Raw genomic sequence first — 22480 nt, forward strand, 5'->3', positions numbered from 1 at the left:
ATCCAATTTACTGAGATTTAGAAATTTGAGATTTTAATCTGAATGAAATACCATGAACCCTTGGTATCCATTGAGGCTGATTCTAAAAACCCCATGGATAACAAAATCCATTGATGTTCAAGTCCCATTAAATACAGTGGATAGTAAAATGGTGTCCCTTATATAAAATGACAAAATGGAGGTTTTCTGTTTGGACTTTATATATTTTTTTAATATTTTCAAACCATGGATGCGTGAATTCATGGATACAGAGGGTTGATAGTAAAACTGTTATTGCACTGTTTTTGTTTGCTTGCGAGCTGATGTAGCCTCTGTAATTTACATTTCCCTGTCTGAGTTTTGTGATCCTTCACTCAAACCAGGAAGGGTGTAGTGTACATTTTGAAAGAAATGCTGCACCAGGTTTGTTCACAGCTCCCCCCCCCCCCCAATGATTGCTTAGGAACAAGACATAGAGGCAAATGCAGCAAGAGGGAGGGATAGCTTCTGCAGGTCCAGCTGAATCTGCCAGGAAGGGCTGGTATGGGCTAACTGGCCTTTTCAAATGTGAAGGATGTTCTGGCTCTAGTGGGTGTGTTTGTGACTGGCAAGTGTTTAACTGAAGGCTTCGATCCAGCCGCCGTGACCTCAGCAAGCAGCATCAAAGGTGCTGACAGGTCTGGACTCCATCCAACCTATGATCCATTCCAGATGTGGCCCATAGAGTGGGAGGGAGAGCAGCCTGCTTACACAGTCTGAGCAAAATCATTTCACATACACACCCCTCTGAAAACACAAAGTGCTTTGGGGTGATGGGGATGGGAGAGAGCCATCTTGCTGGGTGGTTTCTGACTCATACATCTCTCTCTCTCTCTCTCTCTCTCTCTCTCTCTCTCACACACACACACACACACACACACACATATGAAAGGGGAAGGGAGCTGAAAAAACACTTGGATTGGACAGAGCTGCTGTCTCCAGCCACAACGGACCTGGTCAGAGTTCGGTTCTGCTTGGCTCTCTCCTTCATTTTGTCCAAAAAGCTCCAGAGTGACCCAATGACTGCTTTCATTTCAAACTGAGGCCCAAACTGGGATAGCAACGGGTAGCTTGTGGAGGTAAGAACCAGTGTGTAATACAGTGGATACGGTCATACCTGGATCTGGGAGCCTTAGGCTAAAGTAGAATTTAAGAAAGTTACTTTTTCAGACTGCACCTTCCACTATCCTAGCCTGGCTGGAAGATTCTGGGAGCTGGAATCCAAAAATAAGTTTCCAAAACTCTGGGTTCATAAATCTTGCTTTGGCAGCACATTTGTTTTTACCTTTGGCCTTGAGCTCCTAACCTATAAAATGAGGGAAGGGATTGGATAGGTTAAAAACAGATGCAACCAAGACTTCTCTCTAAAATGTTTTGCATCTTTAAAAAAATCTATGAACTCCACGAGGCATCTGGCAGGGATGGGATGACTAAACATGGGTGTTAGGAGCTGGGTCACACACATATATATTTAATTTGATTCTTATCCCATCCTATTCCCAACGGCTTAAAGCCAGTAGCAACATTAGAAACAAGTAATCAAAACTCTTAAGCTCAGAAAACAAAACAAGGCAACATCACACAAAACATTCACTCGTAAGAGATTCTGCCCACTCCTCCCCTACTCGGAATGCTTGTCCCCCCCCTGAGCAGGTACTCAGTAAGTCTTTAGAGCAAGATAGCCAGGGCAGGGATGTTTCACAGTTTTTGCTGTTCAGAACTGGACTTGGCATGTTGAAAATATTGTCTTTGATTTTGAAAGAAACTGCAGGGCTTTAGAAAACTAGTATCAGGAACACCACAGCTGGGAAGTATCTAAAGTTCCAAGCCAGTTAGGGTTCTAAATGTCATCACCAGTATCTTGAATTTAGACTGAAGCAAATTGGTAGCCAGTAGAGAGCCAGCATGGCTTAGTAGTTTGAGTGCTGGACTATGACTCTGGAGACCAGGATTTGATCCCCCACTTGTCCATGAAGCCCACTGGTGACCTTGAGCAAGTCACACTATCTCAGCTTCAGGGGAAGGCAATGGTAAACAAATCTTGCCAAGAAAATCCCTTGATAGATTCACCATAAGTTGGAAACGTCTTAAAGACATACAACAGCAACAACCAGGAGCAACTTTAGGACCAGTGTTATATGTTGTCTATACGGTACTCAGACCAGCAAATTTGCTACTGCATTTTGTAGTAGCTGTAGCTTCTGAGTCATCCTCAAAAGCAGCCCATGTAGAGTGTGTTCCAGTAGTCTAATCAGAAAGTTACTAGTGCATGGGCAACTATGGGTAATTTATCCCTGCCCTGGAAAGACCATAACTGGCACACCAGTCAGATCACTAGAATCTATGGAGATTTACAGATGGGCAAAACTGATGAGAGCATAGCAGGAAACTCCTGTGAATGAAAAGTGGCTCAAAGACTCCTCTTTATTCATGGGATAATGATGGGATTATTGCGACATCACGCAATGTCATCTGATAATCTCTGCACAATTGCGCAGAACTGACGGGAGCATTCTGCTGTGTTCCGTCACTTTTGCCTGTCTGAAAATATCCTATGTGGGCCTTCAATGACAAAGATGGATCAGGAGTGCTCCCAAGCTATGTACCAGCTCCTTCAGGAGGAGTGGAATCCCACCCAGGATTAGTTTCTTAACTAATTTCTAGACTTGAGAATCACCACTCCACAGACCTACCATTTATCAGGATGCAGCTTCAGTTTCTTGGAATTCATTCAGTCCATTACAGCATCCAGGCATTAATCCAGCACCTGCAGAGCCTCAGCCAACTGCAATGACAAGGAGAAACAGAACTGGGTGTCATCAGAATACTGATCACATCCCACCCCAAACCCCCTTATGACTTCCCTCATTGACATACAGATGTTGAACAGCACAAAAGACCAAATGGAAACCTGTGACTCGCCAGAGTTTAATAGCCATGAGCTGAACAGGAATCCCATAATGCTACACTCTACAGCCAATGTCACAGATAGGACAGAACCACTGTCACACAGTACCTCCTGCTCCCTTCTGATAGAGCCGGTCCAGTAAGATACCATGATCAACAGTATGAAAAGCCACTAAAAGAGATCCAGCCAGATCAACAGGGTAGCACATCTTTCATGTGAAGTACTTTGTCAGTCAGAGGGACTGAGGCTGATTGGGTGCTATGCCCTGGCCTAAAACCAGACTGAAATGGGTTCAGTTAATCTTCAGTAATGTAAAATCTCCCAGTACTATCTTTTTTCTTAAAAAATATATGAGTGGTTGGTAATCCCTCTCCCCCAGAATTTCTGTCTCTCTTACTCACCTAGAAATAGCAACTTTTGCAACTAAATCAGGTTTCAAAAATTTGATAGATTGCTAATCCAAAAAGAAAGTCAATAATTTGTCCAAATCCTGCTAAAAATTAAAACTGTTCCCCTTAAATAAATGAGCCATTGATCAATTATAAATTATATCCAAGATAAAATAGAGTGATGCACAGTTCAATTGAGTGTGTAGTGACTTTCTTCCTAAAGAGAAAGGAAGATACAAGGGCTGCATTCCAACTGGAGAAATAATTTGGGTTAACACCACTTTAAATGCCATGGCTCAAGGCTATGGAATTCTGCGAATGGTAGTTTGTTGTGGCACCAGAGATATTTTAAATGTAAGTCCAATGCTTCAAATGGAGGACATTTAGAGATTCCTCCTGGACAAAAGGTTGAAATGGAGGGCAGGTCTTGGAAAAAGAGGATGTCTGGTCACCCTGCCCTCTCCTTGTATAACCTGACTGCTTAGGCAGGAGCCTTCTGGTGGAAAGAGGGCCCGAAACCAACCTTGGCTACATCCCGACTGGAGAAATAATTTGGTTTGACACTGCTTTAACCACCATGGCTCAAGGCTCTGGGGCTACAACAAACCACCATTCCCAGAATTCCATAGCCTTGTGCTGTGGCGGTTAAAGTGGTGTCAAACCACATTATTTCTCCAATGGGGATGTAACCAAGGAGACGGAGAGTAGTCAAGGAAGCTTAGTACTTAGTACCAATTCTTTGTGTGTCACACGATAGGATAGGCAGCACTATCTCACACACACACACACACACACACACACACAGAGTATTTGGATGAGGAACCCCTGCCAAGCTGTTTACATTTTTGAGCAGAACAATAAACACATTTTTCCTCTTTCCCTCTTATCTCTTCAGTCTCTCTCACTCCTTCCCTCCCTCCCCACTTCTCCTCACATTCCCTCCAAGGGGAAAATTGTCCCCATTCCACACAAGGAAGCTTTTCAAAAAGCTTCCAAAGGGCCCAAATGGTCTTCCCCCATCTTGATTGCCCTGGGGGGCAGGAGAACTGGGAGGTCCCCACATATGGGGATGGGATGCTTCACTCTTTTCCACCCTATTTGCAAGCAAACCATCCATTTGAAAATTATCCCCTGAATGTTTATGAAGCAAAGAGGGAGGTGTGTGTGTCTTCCATAGGCATCAGTTGATAGTCAGGGCTCTGATCTGGGGCCATGTGGGAAAAGATACTCCACTAAGGCCTAGCAACCCCCCCTTCCAATCTTCACCGATGTCATACTTCGAAGCACTTTTTGCATCACATTTGTTCATTGTGTCTTCTTAACTCCTTTCCAGGCACCAGGCAGATGAGCTGTGCAGATGTCAGTGGAGCCCCAGGGCTGTCTGTCCCATGTCTGATTTTTTCACAGGAGGTGGAGGCAGCTGTGTGTGCGTGTTGTGTGTGCATGTGGGGAAGAGGCCATGTCTGTTTCCTAAAGGCTTGGCGTTGGCCTTTCTTCCCTCTGCCCAGACTGCCCAGTTTGCGTTCCCTCTCCCTTTCTCTCTCTTGAATTTCACAACCAAGCAGACAGAAATGAAGAGGACATTATTTGAGCAAAAGCCACCCTGGGCCTTGTAAAGTGGATGTGCCGTGAAGAACAGTGTGCTCTGGCTGCTAGGCAGGGTGACCTGAGGTGGCCGCCTCAGGGTTACAGAGGTCCTGGTGACTCTGGATGGGTGTGGGGAGCCAGGGTGGAGACTTGAGCCTCGCTGGGAGCAGGGCTTGATCCCGAATCTCATTTTTCACATGTCTGCTGCACTCTCGCTACCAGCTCGGTCAGAGGAAAGGAGGTGCTTCCTGTTATTCCGATTCAAATCTCAAGCTGGACACAGGAGGGAGCAGGCAGCTGTAGAGCAGAGGGGCAGGGTGAGCAAAGATGGAAGGCCAGTGCCTGCCTTTGCAGCTACTTCTGCTGGTCTTTACAGGTAAGTACATACTTTGTCAGGGGATGACAGGGACGAAGGAGCTATCTGTAGGGGATCTTTTGCTAGACAGCTGAGAGTGGCTCTGCTTCTTTAGGTGGGGAGAATGGAGCTGATCCTTGCCCTGGTCAGGTTGTCTGCAGTAGGCAAAGGGGTGGCAACTTGTTAAAGAAGCTCTACAGGACAGCTAGATTCTTGAGCCTGACTTTCAGCTCTTTGATTGACCCTGTTTCTTATTTAAAATGACTCTCTCCATCCTTGCCATCTTTCTAACACCATCTTATGGCCTCTGCATGTGCATCACGCACTTCTTTTGCTGAGTCCTGCACTATGTCTCCTGCTGGCACACTCACGGCAAGGCTGATGCATCCAGTGTTCTTCATTAGCTGTGCACTGAAGTCAGTCACTGAGGCTAGTCAAAGGAAGACTCGCTTCCCAGTTCTTCATCTAATCCAGTTTTGCTAGCATTTCTCCATCCGTGACTTCCTTCCCTGTACTAAGTGGCTTTCCCAAAGATCCAATCTGACACAAAGGTTTTTGGGAGGATTTGGTAAGCCCCTGGCACTCTGATCCTATCTGAGCCTGGGATAGAAGGGGCAGTGTTTAAGTCTTGTAGTATGCTTTGGCTGCTTTGTTCGTTTTTCAGGTTCAGTGCAATGACTCCTGATAAGAATGAGCACTTGTGTGATCATCTCTTCAAACGTACACACCAGGGTCTTTTGGGTGGGGATTTTATGAGGTAATTTGGCACTGGGTGGGCAAGAACCATAGAGCTGAAAGAGCCCCGAAGCCTCGATTTCCTATCAAAGCCATCCACCTGATGCTCCCATCCCCAATATCCCTCTTGGAAAGAAGCCCTTGTGATTCTAAACTATGGTATGCCCCTAGTAAAGAGCAGGTGCATTTAGAATTTTAGTTATAAAGCAAATATATTCAGAATGACCCAAACAAGTAATCCAAACCCACATGTGGCACAGAGCAATTATTCTCCCGGGGGAAAGAGTCTGAGTCATAAAATTTCTTTCCAATCTCAGATACGGAAATTAGACATCACCTATTTTGTTTACTGCCTAAATACCCTGAAAGCAGCAGATTCTGATTTTGAAAGCTAAGCAGGGTCAAGTATGGTCAGGGCTTGGATGAGACACTACCAGCAAACACCAGGTTGTTGTTGTTGTGTGCCTTCAAGTCGTTTCTGACTTATGGCAACTCTAAGGTGACCCAATTGTGGGGTTTTCTTGGCAAGATTTGTTCAGAGGTTTGTGACTGCCTTCCCTTGAGGCTGAGAGCATGTGACTTGCTCAAGGCTACCCAATGGGTTTAATGGCTGAGTGAGGAATCAAACTCTGGTCTCCAGAGTTGTAGTGCAACACACAAACCACCATGCCATGCTGGCTAGGCTGTATTTCAGAGGAAGGCAATGGTAAACCTTCTTTGAACATAGATTATCAAGAAAACCCTGTGGTAGAGGCACCATAAGTCAACGTTGAGGTCACATAACAACAATGAGAAGAGTGAAGTCAAGGGCTTTCATGGCCAGCATCCATAGTTTTTTGCGGGTTTTTCAGGCTATGTGGCCATGTTCTGGAAAAGTTTATTCTTCACGTTTCGCCAGCATCTGTGGCAGGCATCTTCAGAGAATACTGGCATGGAAATCATGAAGCCAATGAGAAGGGTATTTAGAGTACATTCACTGAGCTGGTTAAAGCAAAGCCTACATATATGTGCCCTGTAGCATCCGGTCCCTGGGTGTAGCAGTTCTTCAAGTTCCAGAGGAAATCTGTGTGGGAGGAACCCTTCCTGCCCCATTGAGCTGCAACAGATTGATTAGGTAAAACAAAGTAAGCCATATTGGCTCATAAGAAAAATTCCAAAAAGTGCAGACCAAGCAAAGGTGCCAACAAATGTGGGCAATCTTTTGAAACCACAGAAGATATTTAACAAAACAAAATCAGGCTGCAGACAGGCAGCAGGGGATAGGAGCTGGGGAAATGTAAAGGCCTAATTAATTGAATTTAAAAAAAAATGATTACAAAGAAAAGGGGAAAGAAAGAAAGAAAGAAAGAAAGATACAATATGAGCATGGGCTAGGTATATTTGTTAATATGAACTGAATAGAGTCGTAAAGGGAGAAAGAATTAGGGTTTAAATGGTTTAGGCTCCACTATGCCAATCCTACCTAATTCAATCTAAGTAATAGCTATTTTAAAACTATATATTTTAAACAATACAATGGGGAAATCAGCCACTCTGTTTCTTGAAGAAGGGCTTCTCACACTACCTGTACGAAGCTTGATAGTTTTTTCCCCTTGTAATAAAATAACAGACCAAGTGGTAGTGAAATTCCTGTACAATTCTGTGAAGGAGGCCAGTCAAATTGCATAATGAAAGCCATTTCTGGAAAGCTGTGGTTGCTGGTGGTTCCTATGTTAGTGGAGCAGAGATTCTGCTCTGGATTTTAGCCCAAGATGTAGAAGAGCAATCTGAGGTGCCGAAATTTAGTCTCCCCTCAAAAACAAAGTTTTGATTCCTCAGATAATGCCTTTAACGTTATCCAGAAAGGTAATACTAGGTACTGTTTTTCCCCTCATTGCTGATTGAATTGTCACCTATGAGGCTTCTGGTGATAGTCAAGTCACAGTAGACCTGCTGTGACTGGTCCTCATGTAATCCTCATTGAGTTTTTTGGTGGCAATGAGTCTTATCTATTTTGTTGCTGAGTACGTCAGTGAATTATGACTCTTGTCTTGGATCAGTTTTTAAACAGAAGTTAGATGGGCATCTTTCTAGACTGCTGTAAATTGTGCATTACTGCCTGGCAGGGAATTAGATTAGAGGACCCCTGTAGCCCCTTCCAACAAGATTCTATGCTTCTATGATGTTAGAGCAACTAGCCTCCAGGGCTGGAGGCTTGTGTCTGTCTATTTTTCCAAACAGTCCAAGGTGTAAACTGAAACCTGCATGAGTAGACTAACCCATTTAAGCTTGCAGCTTGCCCTCCACTCCATCTTAAAAGAGTCTGTCAATGCAGATTTCATTGCCTCAGCATCAAGTCAGGCTTTATTTTCCCCATATCTTTCCAGCCCTTCCTTCTGCTTTTTTGTACGTAATATTGCATGATGAAAAGATATGGCGATCTCAAAAGCTTGCCTGCAGTTTTGTGTTTCATTGATTCTTCCTGCCTGTTCATGGATCTGAGAGCATAGCTGCCAACATTTCTCGTAGATGAAATCCTGGACACATGTGGTCAGAGTATGGTCAAGATGACAACATAGGAAAGAGGGCAAGGGAAAAGATTAGGAAGGAGAGTAGAGGCAAAGGCAGATAAGAAGATGAGGTCATACCCTATATGTCACAGATGAAAATTGGGACAAATATGGTCAAGCAACATGAGAATGTGCTCAAGCTAGCAAAGGTTTTTCAGGAGGAAGAACACACAAGCTAGAAGAGATTGTAGCAGTTTGCTTTTACCTGAGACTACTGGGAAGGGAATGAGCCTGCTCCCTCCTCTCCTCTCTCCCCACTGAGTCAGTCAAATGCAAACTACTTTTGCACTTTGAATTCAGTTTGCAGCAACTGAATAAGGCTGCATCTACACTGCAGAAATAATCCAGTTGGACACCAATTTAGCTGCCATGGCTCAGTGCAGTGGAATTCTGAGAGTTGTAGTTTGTTGTGACAGCAGAGCTCCGTAACAGAGAAGGCTAAATGACAGTTCCCAGAATTCCATAGCATTGAGCCATGGCAGTTAAAGTGATGTCAAACTGGATTATTTCTGCAATGCGCATGCAGCCTACGTTGAGGACGAAGGAGGGAAGTAGGAAAGATAAACTAGGACATTTTAAAAGCAACTGAAAAGTGGGATGACAGAAGATTCATTGGGACAGTTGGAGGATATGTGATTGGCTCTTGGAGGTACTGTTTGTTTGTGGATCTGCAAGCAGTTAAAACCTTGAAATAAATAAATAAATTTCCTTTCTCTTCCTTCTGTTATCTACAGTGACTATGAGACTTGATGCTTTTTCTGGAACAACGATATCTCCCAGCAATGCCAGCCTCACTTTGGAAGGAACACCAAATGGTACAGCTCCAGACCATGAAAGGAACATTAACACAACAATCGATATTGGTGAGTTCTGTTATGCATGATATAGAGAAAGTTTTCACTGTATTTCAAAAAAACTAGTATTCAAGGGTCGTCCGTTGCAAATGAATTGTGGGGGATTTTAGGGTGGGCAAATGGAAGTACTACTTCACACAGTGCATCATTAAACAATGGAATTCATTACAGCAAGATGTGGTTATGGCCACAAATCTGGCTGACTGTAGAAGAGACAAAATACAAAAATGATGAATGAGATTACCAGTGGCTATCACTGATGATGCCTATGTGTTCAATATTACCTCCAGTGTAATCCTTAGTATTCATTGCTGAGGAATATGGGAGATGGAAGTGACACAACTGCACTCTTGTCCTGTTTTGGTGTTTGGCAGAAGCATCACATTATTCACAATGGGAACAGAATGCTGGTCTAAACAGACCCTTTGGTTTGATCCAGCCCAGCTCTCCTTATGACATGAGATCTTGCGTGTTGTTAGTTTGGGGATTCTGCTATCTATTAATATGTACAGCATGTATCTCCTCTCCATCTTTGACATTATCATTATGGGAAAACAGGAATTGCTATTTAGTCAGACCATTTGCTTAACTAGCACATTATCTTCTGGTAAAAGCCTGTCATGCTGCTTCTGCACTACAGAAATAATCCAGGTTGACACTATTTTAACTGCCATGACTCAGTGCTGGGTAATCCTGGGAATTGCAGTTTGTTGTGGCACCAGCTGTCTCTGACAGAGAAGGCTAAATGTCTCACAAAGCTACCCAGAATTCCATAGCATCGAGTCATGGCAGTTAGAGTGGTGTCAACCTGGATTATTTCTGCAGTGCTGATGAAGCCTCAGTTGGTCCTAGAAATAAGGGCAAGAGACTGAGCCATTCCTAGTGCACCAAACTTGGGTAGTCAGATGTATATTATGGCTATAAATGTAAGTTTTCATTTGTCATGTTCTTACGCTAGAGTTACGATGAAAATATATCCCAGAATACTGTGTTTCTGCCTTTAAAGCAGGAGATGCTAAGGAATAATAATACTTGTGTGCAGGGAGAGAAATGAACTAAAAGTGAGGTAGTTCCAAGTAGCACTTCAGGAAGTTTTAGAAGCAAATGAAAAAATTCCATTGATGAAAAGATACATCTTGGAATGCGTCAGGACTAGTATATTGGCATGCTTGTTGCTTTTGTCTGACAAACTATTTTTTATGTAAATTAAAAGAAACAACAGCCTTTAATGCAGTTCCATGCAGGAAGCAGGGAGGGAGTACATTTGAAAGAACATTATAGTGCCAAACCCTGAAAACTTGGCAAGAACTTCATATTTTAAACTTGCAAGAGTCTGAACTTTTCTAAAGAATGAGTCTTCAGGAGAAGGATTTTTAGGTTGGGATATTAAAAACTTTCAGTTTTTTCAACTCCCACTTGCATTTTCTTCTGTCCTTGGAGTTTATCACACTCTCCTTCTTTGGCACAGGAAAGCGAACGAAGGGAAAGGGAAATGAAGTCATCTGAGGCTTGCTTTCCACATGACTGGCATGATGCAAAGGGAGTCAATTTGCAGGCAAAATGGACATGTAAATCTGGTAGTTTTGTGAATTTACTTATTTCTTGATTGACCTCACATTCACCCTGCAATCTCTTCTGATTGCATGCAGCGTCATGTGCAAAGCGGCTGTGAATTGGTCCCTAAACCCTGGATGACACTGCATTGGCCCCATTTGAAAGTTTCATTTTTGCCTCATGTGATAACGCGCTATGAAAGCTCATGCTACCAACTTCTTTCTTTCAGTCAGTCTCAGAGGTGCTACAAGATCTCTCTACATACTGATTCTCTACATACTCAGCCTTAGAGAAGGCAGCGCCAAACCCTCTCTCAGTAATACTTACAATAACACTATGATAGAGTCATAAGTCAAGAGTTGACTAGAAGGCACACAACAACAGCAAAAAGAAATATAAGGAATGAGGGGGTGCCACACTTGGTTTGTGTAGGGTAATTTAAGTTGCCACAGGCTACAGCCTTTGCTAAGAAAACAAATCCTTCAGACACCCTGGATTCTGGCAGCATCCACACTGCAGAAATAATCCAGTCTGACACCACTTTATAACTGCCAGGGCTCAATGCTATGAAATGTTGGGAACTGCAGTTTTGCGAGATATCTAGCTTTCTCTTCCAGAGAGCTCTGGTGCCACAACAAACTACAGTTCCCAGAATTCCACAGCACTGAGCCATGGCTGTTAAAATGTTGTGAAACTGGATTATTTCTGAAGCATGGGTGCTTCATGTCAAAATCTACTTCTTGAATTGGGCTTGAAAGTAAATGAGAAGCAAGTGAATTTTATCCAAGTTTACTGTTATTGTGAATTATAAAACATATACCTGGGAAAGGCCTAGCTGTCACTATGGGGAAAATGAGGGTTATTGCCGATTATGTTTTGTTTCCTTTCTTCTCTAGATACTCTCTACAGTTACATTGCAGAATGGTGCTGGGTGCATTTTATCCACCAGATGTCCAATGTCAGCAAAGTTCACTGGTGTGAATGGAGGGCCATTAGCAGGTAATGCAGAGTTAAGCCTTGTACTGGGCATGGAGTTGTGTTACATTGCATTAAGCAAAAGCTTGGGCAGTTTTACACAATTAAATATCCCCCCATATTTAAAACAACAACACTATTCTCAAATCTGGAATGTTAATATCTGAATTCAACATTCACCTAGTTTTTATAAAATGAAGTACATGGCCTTCCAGATGGTGTTGAATTGCAACTTGTGGCAGCCCTAGACAGCATAGTATAATGGTAATGAATGCAGGGCTGGAAATAATATTCAAAAACATATTTAAAAATAGTGAAAAATGTGTTTCTCAAGTGCTGAAAATCTTGACAAGGAGAATCTTGGAGTGAAAAAAAATCTTTGCAGTTTGTGATGTGGTTGTTTTGTGCAGAAAACTGCTGTTTCTGTGCAGAAATTAATATCTCTATATAGCCACTGTATATTCTGTGCAGAAAATAGTATAATAGAATCATAACATTGAAAGAGACCGCAAAGGCCATCCAGTCCAACCCCATTCTGCCATGCAGGAATACACAATCAAAGCACTTCTGACAGATGGCCATCTCTGTTTAAAACCCTCCAAAGAAGGAGACTCCATCACACTCTGAGGCAGCATATTCTATTGTCAAACAGCTCTTACTGTAAAGAAGTTCCTCCTAATGTTGAGGTGGAATCTCTTTTCCTGTAGCTTGCATCCATTAGGTCCTGGAGCTGCAGAAAACAAGCTTGTTCCATCCTCAATATGACATCCTTTCAAATATTTAAACAGGGCTATCATATCACCTCCTAACCATCTCTTCTTCAGGGTAAACATACCCAGATCCCTAAGTCTCGCCTCATAAGGCATGGTTTCCAAACCTTTCACTATTTTGGTCACTCTCCTCTGGAAACACTCCAGCTTCTCATAATCCTTTTTGAACTATGGTGCCCAGAACTGGACACAGTATTCCAGGTGAGGCCTGACCAAAGCAGAGCAAAATAGTACTATTACTTCCCTCAATCTATGCTGCTTTCTGTTTAACTGAACACTCTTGAGAAAGGAATTTGCATTGGGAAGTGTTATTCAGGACGGGGAGAACATAAAGCAGTTACTTTGGCTAGCAGGATTGATTTAGGAAAAGTATGCTTTGGCAATGAGATTGCCAAGAAATGTGTTCCCTGAAGGTAGAAAGTACAATTAAATTTTTCAGGGCAAGGTTTCCTTCCGCTAAAGACAAATCCGCCTTGATTCTGCAAGGAAAATGGCAGAATATAAATAAATCATATTATTATTATTAAGAACTAACTTTTCCTTTATGGATAGTTTCCATCTAATGTTCTCCTGGCAATCATCCTCTGTTTCTTCCTCCCTTTATCAATTCCACAGGCCATATTCTGGGTTGCGAAGTTGCTTGGAAAGCAATGCTGATCGACTGAACTGCAGCTTCCCCAATGCTGTGGCCGAGGAGTACATCATCTTCAGCCACCGCCTATACTTCCTCAACTGCACCCTTGAGCACCCACCCCTCCTGGACCCTCCAGAAAATATTTTGTTGCCCCTCATCATAACCCCTATCTGCCTCATTCCTTTGTTGGTCACTGTGGTGGTGTTGAAGAGCAAGGACGGTGAAACACAGGCATGAGTCTTGACCTTCATATAGCAATTTCATAGTACCCTTGTGGTCTAGCACCTTTCAATGCTGTTACAATCCTCATCTCTTGGCCATCATGGGACTGGCCTCCACTCTTGTTCCAGAAGCACAATCTGGTGTGAGCCACTGTGCTGGAGACTTAAGCTTGAAACTGTGCATGCTAAAAATGTTGGCGTGCATAGAATGGTGCCATAGAATGAATAAAGCCAAACTTCTGACACAGAAGTAAATGTGGGCATATGTACATAGTAGATTTGAGCCAGTTTGATACAACCTTAACTGCCATACCTGATTCTGAAGGAATTATGGGAAATGCCCAACATTCTTGGTGAAAACTCCTAGACTCCTTACAGAATTGTTGTCTAGAGGTCTGTGCAGATAAGCCACAATAATTTTAAAAAATATAAATATGAGTTGGCCAAACATATGTAAATTCTTCTTCTTTCAACAAACAAAACTGTGAGTGCTTTTCTCTGCAGGTTAGTGTCTTCATTTCTAGCTGCCTATCAACTCCTTGCCCCATTCCATAGAAACAAAGATTGTATTTTCATACAAGTCATGGGCTTAGGTGGCTATTTCTTTCCTCCCTTTTCATTTAAATTTAGTTCTTGGACATGCTTGTTCTATGGAAAATCTCAAGAGTGTTTTGAACAAATCTGGCTTCCCTTGTGTAAATTCTCTAAGGAAGCAAAAGAGCATTTGTCCTCCATCTACAACTGCCTCTTGCTGATTGGAAACTTCACCTTCTATATCCTTTTTGTTTCATTTGAGATAGGTCCCCTGAAAAAGCAGGGATTAACTTTTAACAGGTGGGAATGTCCAAGATGAACAGTGTGAAGAAAAAGCAAAAAAGAAGGCTTCTAAACAATCTCTGAAAGTGTCTGAATTTTCATAAGCACTCCACACAGACAAGATTCCTTCCGAACAAATTCTACCAAGAAACCCCTGTGATAAATTTGGCTTAAGGTCCCCATAAGACAGAAACAACTTGAAAGCATACAACACAACACCCACTCTCCTTGTAGCCTAGTCTCTCAGATTATTCCTTATGCCCTTTTCATTGTTTCCAGTTCAGTATAACAGTGGCATTATTGATGAATACCCTCTTATTGCACTGTAATTTCTCTGTCCTGTTTCTCCAAAGAGAAGTAATATTTAATTATTGAGTTCCTGTCTTACTTGGTAATTTTCTTTGTCTATAATAAAGCAATGTTATTTTGTTATGAATAATATAATGAAAAAAGAAATTCAAGTTCCCTAGTGAGCAAGAGGAAAGGCGAAGTTCATATGTAACAGAGACACTACATTGTCAGCAATGTCTTTATTATAGTGGACAAGAAACAAGACAAGGCTATAAGAAGGAATAATTTAGTACATAGGTGAGCCTTGCTGAATGGGAATTCTACTCAAACAAAGAACAACTTAGCCATACAGACATTACTTACTGATAATTTAGCACCTTATCTGTAAAAATTTACCCCTAAGGTGTTTCATACTAGCTCATTATATATATATATATATATATATATATATATATGCGCGCCTTAGACAGTGAGTAAAGACTATTTTGTTCAGTTGAACTTTTAATAATTTCTAATGTCATTTTCTGATTTTATTGTACTAAGTTGGCTATTGTTTTATGTTATTATGACGATGTATTCTTTTAATTATTATGTAAAGGGATCTTGTAGCACCTTTTAGACTGGCTGAAAGAAAGAGGCTGGTAACATGTACTTTCATAGACCTGAACCTACTTCCTCACATGCATCTGAGGAAGTAGGCTTAAGTCTACGAAAGTTCATGTTATCAGCTGCTTTCTTTCAGTTAGTCTCAAAGGGGCTACAAAGATTGCTTCACATACTGATTTTCCAGACTAACATAGCTATGTCTTTTAATTATGTTTTATTGTTTCCCCCCCAAATTTTGTATATTGCCTTGAGTACTCAATGAGCAGAGGGTGGTTTATAAATATATCCAATAACTTACATGTGTGTGTATGTGCATCTATCTCTCTGTCTGCATGTTCTTTTGTTTTAATTCTACTTTCACTTGATCATACAGGAACATTTCCTTATATTAATATATTACAGTTGTCTGTTTTGGACAGGTAGATTTTACTAGATCATTGTAAGCAACTGTTATCGGAACCAATCCATTGCAAACTTTCCTGGGAGGAAACAAAGCCCAGTGAACACAGTGGGATTTAAGCACACATATAAAGGATTGCATTTTTACTGAATGTATCTACAGTTGACTCTCCATATTGACGGATTATCTGTCCATGGATTCAACTTTCCAGAGCTTGAAAATATTCCGAAAAAATATAAATTCCAAAAAGCAAACCTTGATTTTGCCATTTTATATAAGGGACATCATTTTATTATGCCATTGTATTTGATGTGACTTGAGCTTACAAAGGTTTTGATATCCACAGGAGTCCTGGAACCAACCCGCAGTTGATACCAAGGCCCCACTGTATAGCCCACTGAAATATACTATTTATTATTTATTTCTATACTGCATTTCCAAGTAAAGCCTCCCCAAGCTTACTTACTGATCAGCACCTGTGGGAAAATCTCTCAAACGGTTGTTCAATCAAGCATCTTTTTGTTTCTAATAGTCGGCTGTGCAAAAAAACACCAGCTATTCAAAGAAGCATAGTGTATATTGCAAACAAGCCTAGGAAGTCCTCATTTCAAGGAGTGGTCTATAATTTCAGGACTGTTGGGTATTTTTAATTAAAAGGGACATTTCCAAATGCTATACTCTCCTTAAGAGAAGGTTGCTATTGCCTGCAATGGTTTTAAAAGATGGACAAGTGTGTGCTACCATGACAGTGCCATACAAGAGGAGGGCACACCCTCAAAAATAAGAAAAAACACCTAAAACTTCACTGACCTGGGGGTATGTCCAGGGGTGCCAGAGATGCTTTGTTTTGTTTTGAAATCTGACAAAGATAGAATCTTAGTGACTTATTTCAAGAAAAATAAAGTTGCTTCCAAGTATTATTTCTAAACGGTTCACAAAGTGGGCAAGGAAGTTGTGTCACTCACCATCATTAATTCTATTGGAAATATTTCCATCAAGGGGCTCTGTGTTCTATGCTCATAAGTGGGTTTGATGAGAGGAAGGAACACACACTTTAAAACTGCCTCCCCTCGGTCCTGACTCCCTTTGTTTCCAATTTATTCCACAGGATGGGTGGATCCTTTCTTCCTTCCTCTCTGAGCATGGAATAGTATTGGCTCAGATCTTTCAGGACAATATGGGAAGCTACACTGAGTGATCAGTTAAAAAAATCACTGAGGGGTAAAGGAAAGGAGGTTGTACCTTGTTCTCAGTAGCACCCAGTTAATGCAAACAGAAGTGATTCTGGGAAGAAAGAGAGCAAAGACTGATGACATTATAAAGTGAATGCAGGGACGACCAATGCACATACATAAAATTGCATATGAGCACAGAACAGTGTTTGGAACTAACTGAAATTATCAATTAAGATGGAAAAATTTTAACGAAAAGAGATAACAATTAAATTTATTTCTATTGTAATGGTTTAAAATTATTTCTAATCTAATGGATTTACTTACATTGTATTTTCAGCATTAGCTTCATTGAGAATGAATCAGTGAAGAATTTGTTATAAATTCAGAATTAAGTTGTTAATTATTTGAAAGAAAAATGAAACCAAAGTGCCAACAAATCTTGTATTTCTCAGCTGGATCTTTAAATAATAAATAGTTATAAGAATCTTTATTTTTGTGCATTTATTTAAATAAGTAAATCAATCAATAAATGCATGATTAGGGTAAGACAGTTCAGTTAATTCTAAAGATAAAGGTTTTGGGGTTTTTAAGAATAGTAACATAGCTTGAGGAAAGGATGGTTTTATTTGCATTTAGATGGTCATCATGTGTTCTTCACCAGTCAATGGACCTCAAGCGTTGGTCTTCTATATATTTTGGACTTCAGCTCGCAGTGGCTTCAGTCAGCATAGTGAATGGTCAGGAATTCTCTGAGCTGAAGTTCAAAACCCATGGAGCAGTGGTCCCCAATCTTCTCAATGCCGCGATCCTTTAATACAGTTCCTCATGTTGTGGTGACCCCCAACCATACAATTATTTTCATTGCTAACATTGGAAATATGTGTTTTCTGATGGTCTTTGGCGACCCCTGTAAAAGGGTCATTCGACCCCCAAAGGGGTCCCGACCCACAGGTTGGGAACCACTTCCATGGAGGAACAAAGCTTGAGAGTCACCATATGGCACTAGCTACTGCAGAAAGACACCTCATCTGTTCCTGGAAACTGAATTGTAATGCTCTTAACCCTGGGGCTTTTGGTGGGATTCATTTGGAAAACAGTAAACTAGAGAAAGGGGACATGGAAGATTGAGATGATAAGGGAAGGCGAAAGGAAAAGCAAGAGGCAAGTTTTTGATGGAGTGAATCATGAGAAATGAGGTTTTCAAACATTTAAGCAATTGTTTCCTTCTCTTCCAAGCTCAAAGCAGGAATGGGAGAGATTACATGTGCAAGTTCCTTTAGTACTCTTGGATACAACTCATCCAGCTCAGGAGCCTTGAATATGTTTAAAATATATAGGTGCTCCATACCAGCTATTTGCTTAACTTGGGCAGCAGTCCTCTCAATGTATCATTGATTCTGTTTTCACCAAGTTGAGCAAAAATTGAAAAAATGAAGCCAGAAGTAGGAGTCAAACAGATCTGCCTCCTCTCTGTCACTCACTGGATTATCTCCACCCACTCTGTGGAGCTAACCTGCTGCTTTTTCCTTCTTCCTCTTGCTCCAGCTATAGATAAAACCCTCCCTTTATTATTTGCGGTCTTTCCAGAAAGCTTGAGCTTTTTGTCCTGAGCTTTACATCCTCTTTCTTCTTACAAATATTGTCTACTCTTTTTTTTAACTTGTTTTTGTTTTACTCTGTCTTGGTGATATGCCCCTTCTTCCATTTTCTATACATTGCTCTTTTGCTTCTGGTTTGCTGAAGGTACTGGTTGTTATACAGGGTGTACAGAAATTACCTTTACAATTTCTTTTCTATTCTAGAGATAATCCAGTGAGTGACAACTGAAACTGTAATTTTTGGATACCTTGTACTGTATTTTATTGCTTGAATAATCCCCTTTCCGCTCAAAAGACTCGCACCAATCATTCAACAAAGGTGCTCCAGAAAAAGACAACTCGATTGTGTAAAACATGAACTTGGGCAAGTCACACTCTCTCAGCCTCAGAGGATGGCAAGGGCAAACCCTCTCTAAAGAAACTTGCCAAGAAAACCCCATGATAGCATTGCCTTAGGGTTGCCATAAGTGAAGAACAACATGAAGGCACACAATAACAGCAACAAAAACATGAGTATGAGCTGCGTATTTATATTGTCAACACAAAAACTCCACTAAGCATTCTTAGTACCTCTGCTTTTTTTCATCCTTTGTGTAAAAACAGGAAAACTGGTGTACCTGGTGAAAACAACAGGGCCCTCTGGCGTCTGGTAAATACATTTAAGGAGCATTTTTGTTCTGTCTTGTTTAGAGCAGGAATGAGCTGTGGTTCTCTGCAACCATCACTTTAAAGACAGGGCAGCCCACACATACTTTTTCTCCCTCTAGTGGTATCCCATGCCATCCTCATGTCTATAAACAAGGTCCCTGCTTTTCACAACCAGTTAGTGAGTGAACACCCCATTCCCAAATGTCCAGGGCCTCCACATTTGAGGAGACTGAGAAAGAGTCTTAGTAGAAGGACTTCTCTGTCAGTAGATCCTGGTGATTATATCTGTCTGTGAGAGTAGTAATCAAACCAGTGCTTCTTAAAGTGACAATCCATGGACTAGTGCCATCATAAGCCGCCGCCACCACCATCATCAGCTGCAGTATAGCATTATAATTCCTCTTTAAATGCCACATCAACATCCTCTAGACTCCTGAGGCTGCAAGTTTGGGGAGGGATATTTGGAATTCTCAGCCAGAGGAAAACTGGTGGAAATGACAGTTTGGAACATGCGCAAAAAGGTTATTTCCAAGCTATCAAGGGGATTTGTCCTCATCCATCTGAAATCTAAATTCGCTTTCTATCCACTTTCTTACCTACGGTAAGTAATGTGTTTTTAACCCCTTGTTGTGTTCTGTGTGTGATAAGCATTAGTGAATTCCTTTTCCAACACTTTAACCATTTTGGGATGGAAGCACATAGGTCACAGTGTGAAAAAGCCCATTGTCTAGGTTGAATTTATGTAGCTTCTCCATGGTCATTATTTTTGGGGTTTTTTTTTATGTTCAGCAGTAAGTCTGCCTTTGCACTTTATTTATTTTATTTTATTAAAATATTTGTCCTCCACCCTATATCAAAATCTCAAGACAGGTTCTAAAAAGCATTAAAACAATTGTAAGCCGCTCTGATAGCCTTTAGGGCTGAAGGGTGGGGTATAAATACCATAAATATAAATAAAATAAATAAGTTACACAATTTAAAACAATAAAATAATTAAATAAACAAAAACATTTAAAACTGCAGTAATACCGTAAGTTAAAAACAGAGTTAAAAGACTGAAAGGGTTTTAAAAACTATGTACACCATTTGGGGATGAGTTAACAAAGTTCAGAGGCTTTGATGATCAGCCAAGTTTTAACTTGGTGGCTCAATTATAAATGTCTGTGCCAGTCAGGCTTCCATGGGGAAGGGACTCCAGAACTGGGATGCCATGACTGAGAAGGCCCTCTCTCCCATGTCCCAATACAGTATATTGTTCTCACTAATAGAACATGAGGAGGTATCCCCCAGCAGATTTTAATCCTCAAACAGGCACATGTGGAGAAATCCACTCCCTCACGTATCGAAGCCCCAAGCCATTTACAGCTTTAAATGACATCAAAAGCACCTTGAATTCAGACTGGAAATGTACTGGCAGCCACTGCAGTTCTTTTAAGACTGGCATTATATGTTACTGCACTCAGCAGGAAAGCTGTTCCATTTTCCACTATCTGCAGCTTCCAAGTCTTCTTCGAGGGCAGCCCTATGTAGAGCGCACTACAATAGTCTATGCAGGAGGTCACCAGTGCATGGACTACTCTGGCTAGGTTATGTTTGTCCAGGAAAGGCCATAGCTGGTGCATCAGTTGAAGCTGGAGCAAACCAACTTATGACCTCCCACAGCAGTTTCATGTTGATATGGACCAGCATGGCAGTTAAGAAGGAACCCTGTGGCACCTCACAACTTAATAGTCAATGGGGTGAACAGAAATCCACCAACGCTACTGTATGGAACCATCCCTTTGGCTAGGATTGGAACAATCCTTCCTACTCCCATCCTGCAGAGCCAGTCCAATAAGATAAGATAAGTCAATAGTATCAAAAGCCACTGAGAGATGCAGGAAGATCAGTACAGTAGCACTACCCTTCTCTTTCCCCTGGAGTAAGTAATCAATGCAGTGATGGCAGATCTATGGCATGCATGCCAGAGGTGGCACTCAGAGCCCTCCCTGTGAGCACATGTGCCATCACCCCAGCACAGAGTTTGCCAGAGTAAAGCCAGAGGGACATGTCACTTTGCAATAAATAAGTGGGTTTTGGGTTGCAGTTTGGGCACTTGGCCTCTAAAAGGTTCACCATCACTGAATTAGAGTAACCAACGCAGTTTCAGTGCTGTACCCTGACCTGAAATCAGACTGAAATGGGTCCAGTTAATTTGTTTTCTCCAAGAATGCCTGACATTGCCCAGCCACCACATGCTCAAGCACCTTGCCCCAAAAAGGGATATTTGCAATTGGGTGGCAGTTCTCATATACCTCTGGGTCCAGGGAGATCGTGTCAGAAGAGGGTGCACCACTCGCTTCTTTAAGGCAGCAGGCACCAGCTTCTAACATAATGAGGCATTTACTACTCCCTGGACCCACCCAGTCAGTCCACCGCTGCTAGATTTTATCAGCCAAGATGGGCAATGGGAGAGCTTACATGTGATGCGCTGAACTGCTTCAAGCATCTTGTTCACATCATCAGGCCTCACTACTATGCCTCCCTCTTCCAAAGATTGCATCAGTAGGGGCATACATTCCTCCTCCCGCTGCCAAGATTCACCCAAGTACATACACAATATTAAAAACACACATACACATGCACACATACACACGCACACACAGACATGAAGGAAAAAATATTAGTAAGATGCCAATGCTGCAGGTCAGAGCAGGTGTGCTATGCCAGCTTCCCAATACTTCCCAAGACCAACAGCAAAGTTTGCAGAAACCAAGAGGCCAAGAGTATCAATTAGTAGAGCATTATCCTCCTCCTAGAAACATCTGCCATGCCTACCCTTTGTAAACCACTTAGGGAGTGCTTAAATGCACTGATAAGCGGTATAGAAATGTACTTGCTATTACTACTCCGATACACACCTTCACATGGGCACCTAAGGATCATGTGTGTGTTGTGTGCCTTCAAGTCATTTTCAACTTATGGCAACCTTAAGGAGAATTTATCATGGGGTTTTCTTGACAAGACTTGTTCAAAGGAGGTTTGCCATTGCCTTCTCCTAAGGTTGAGAGCCCAAGGTGACTCAGTGGGTTTCATGACCAAGCTGGGAATGGAACTCTGTATGGAACCATCCCTTTGGGGAACCACCCCAAACTACTATGACACACTGGATCTCTGATGATCTTGTAGTCCCTGTCTTTTACCAAGGGACCGTAAAGTGGCTTCCTAAGAAATTTACCCAAACTCTTACTCTGAGGGATGTTACTCTAAGACCCTGAGTCTCACTCGTGATCCTTCTTGCTAAATGATCCAAGAAAGAGTGGTATCTTTGTCCCTGTGTTTCCCTTGAGTGGACACATAAAGGAGTGACCCCCTTTGGTGTCATCCCTTCGGGGTCAATCCTATAGGGGGTGACCTG

At 41.8% G+C, this 22480-nt stretch overlaps 1 protein-coding gene across 1 annotated transcript; it reads left to right on the plus strand.

Moving 5' to 3' along the window:
- Positions 1–945: 945 nt before the first annotated feature.
- Positions 946–15559, plus strand: RAMP2 (receptor activity modifying protein 2). The gene is made up of 5 exons (XM_042477134.1): positions 946–1097; positions 5125–5278; positions 9276–9404; positions 11846–11948; positions 13310–15559. The coding sequence occupies exons 2-5, from the start codon at positions 5230–5232 to the stop codon at positions 13563–13565; spliced, it is 537 nt and encodes a 178-aa protein (XP_042333068.1). The 5' UTR covers positions 946–1097; positions 5125–5229; the 3' UTR covers positions 13566–15559.
- The last annotated feature ends 6921 nt before the right edge of the window (positions 15560–22480 follow it).

The sequence above is a fragment of the Sceloporus undulatus genome, chromosome 6 (genome assembly GCF_019175285.1).
Source record: "Sceloporus undulatus isolate JIND9_A2432 ecotype Alabama chromosome 6, SceUnd_v1.1, whole genome shotgun sequence".
NCBI lineage: Eukaryota > Metazoa > Chordata > Lepidosauria > Squamata > Phrynosomatidae > Sceloporus > Sceloporus undulatus.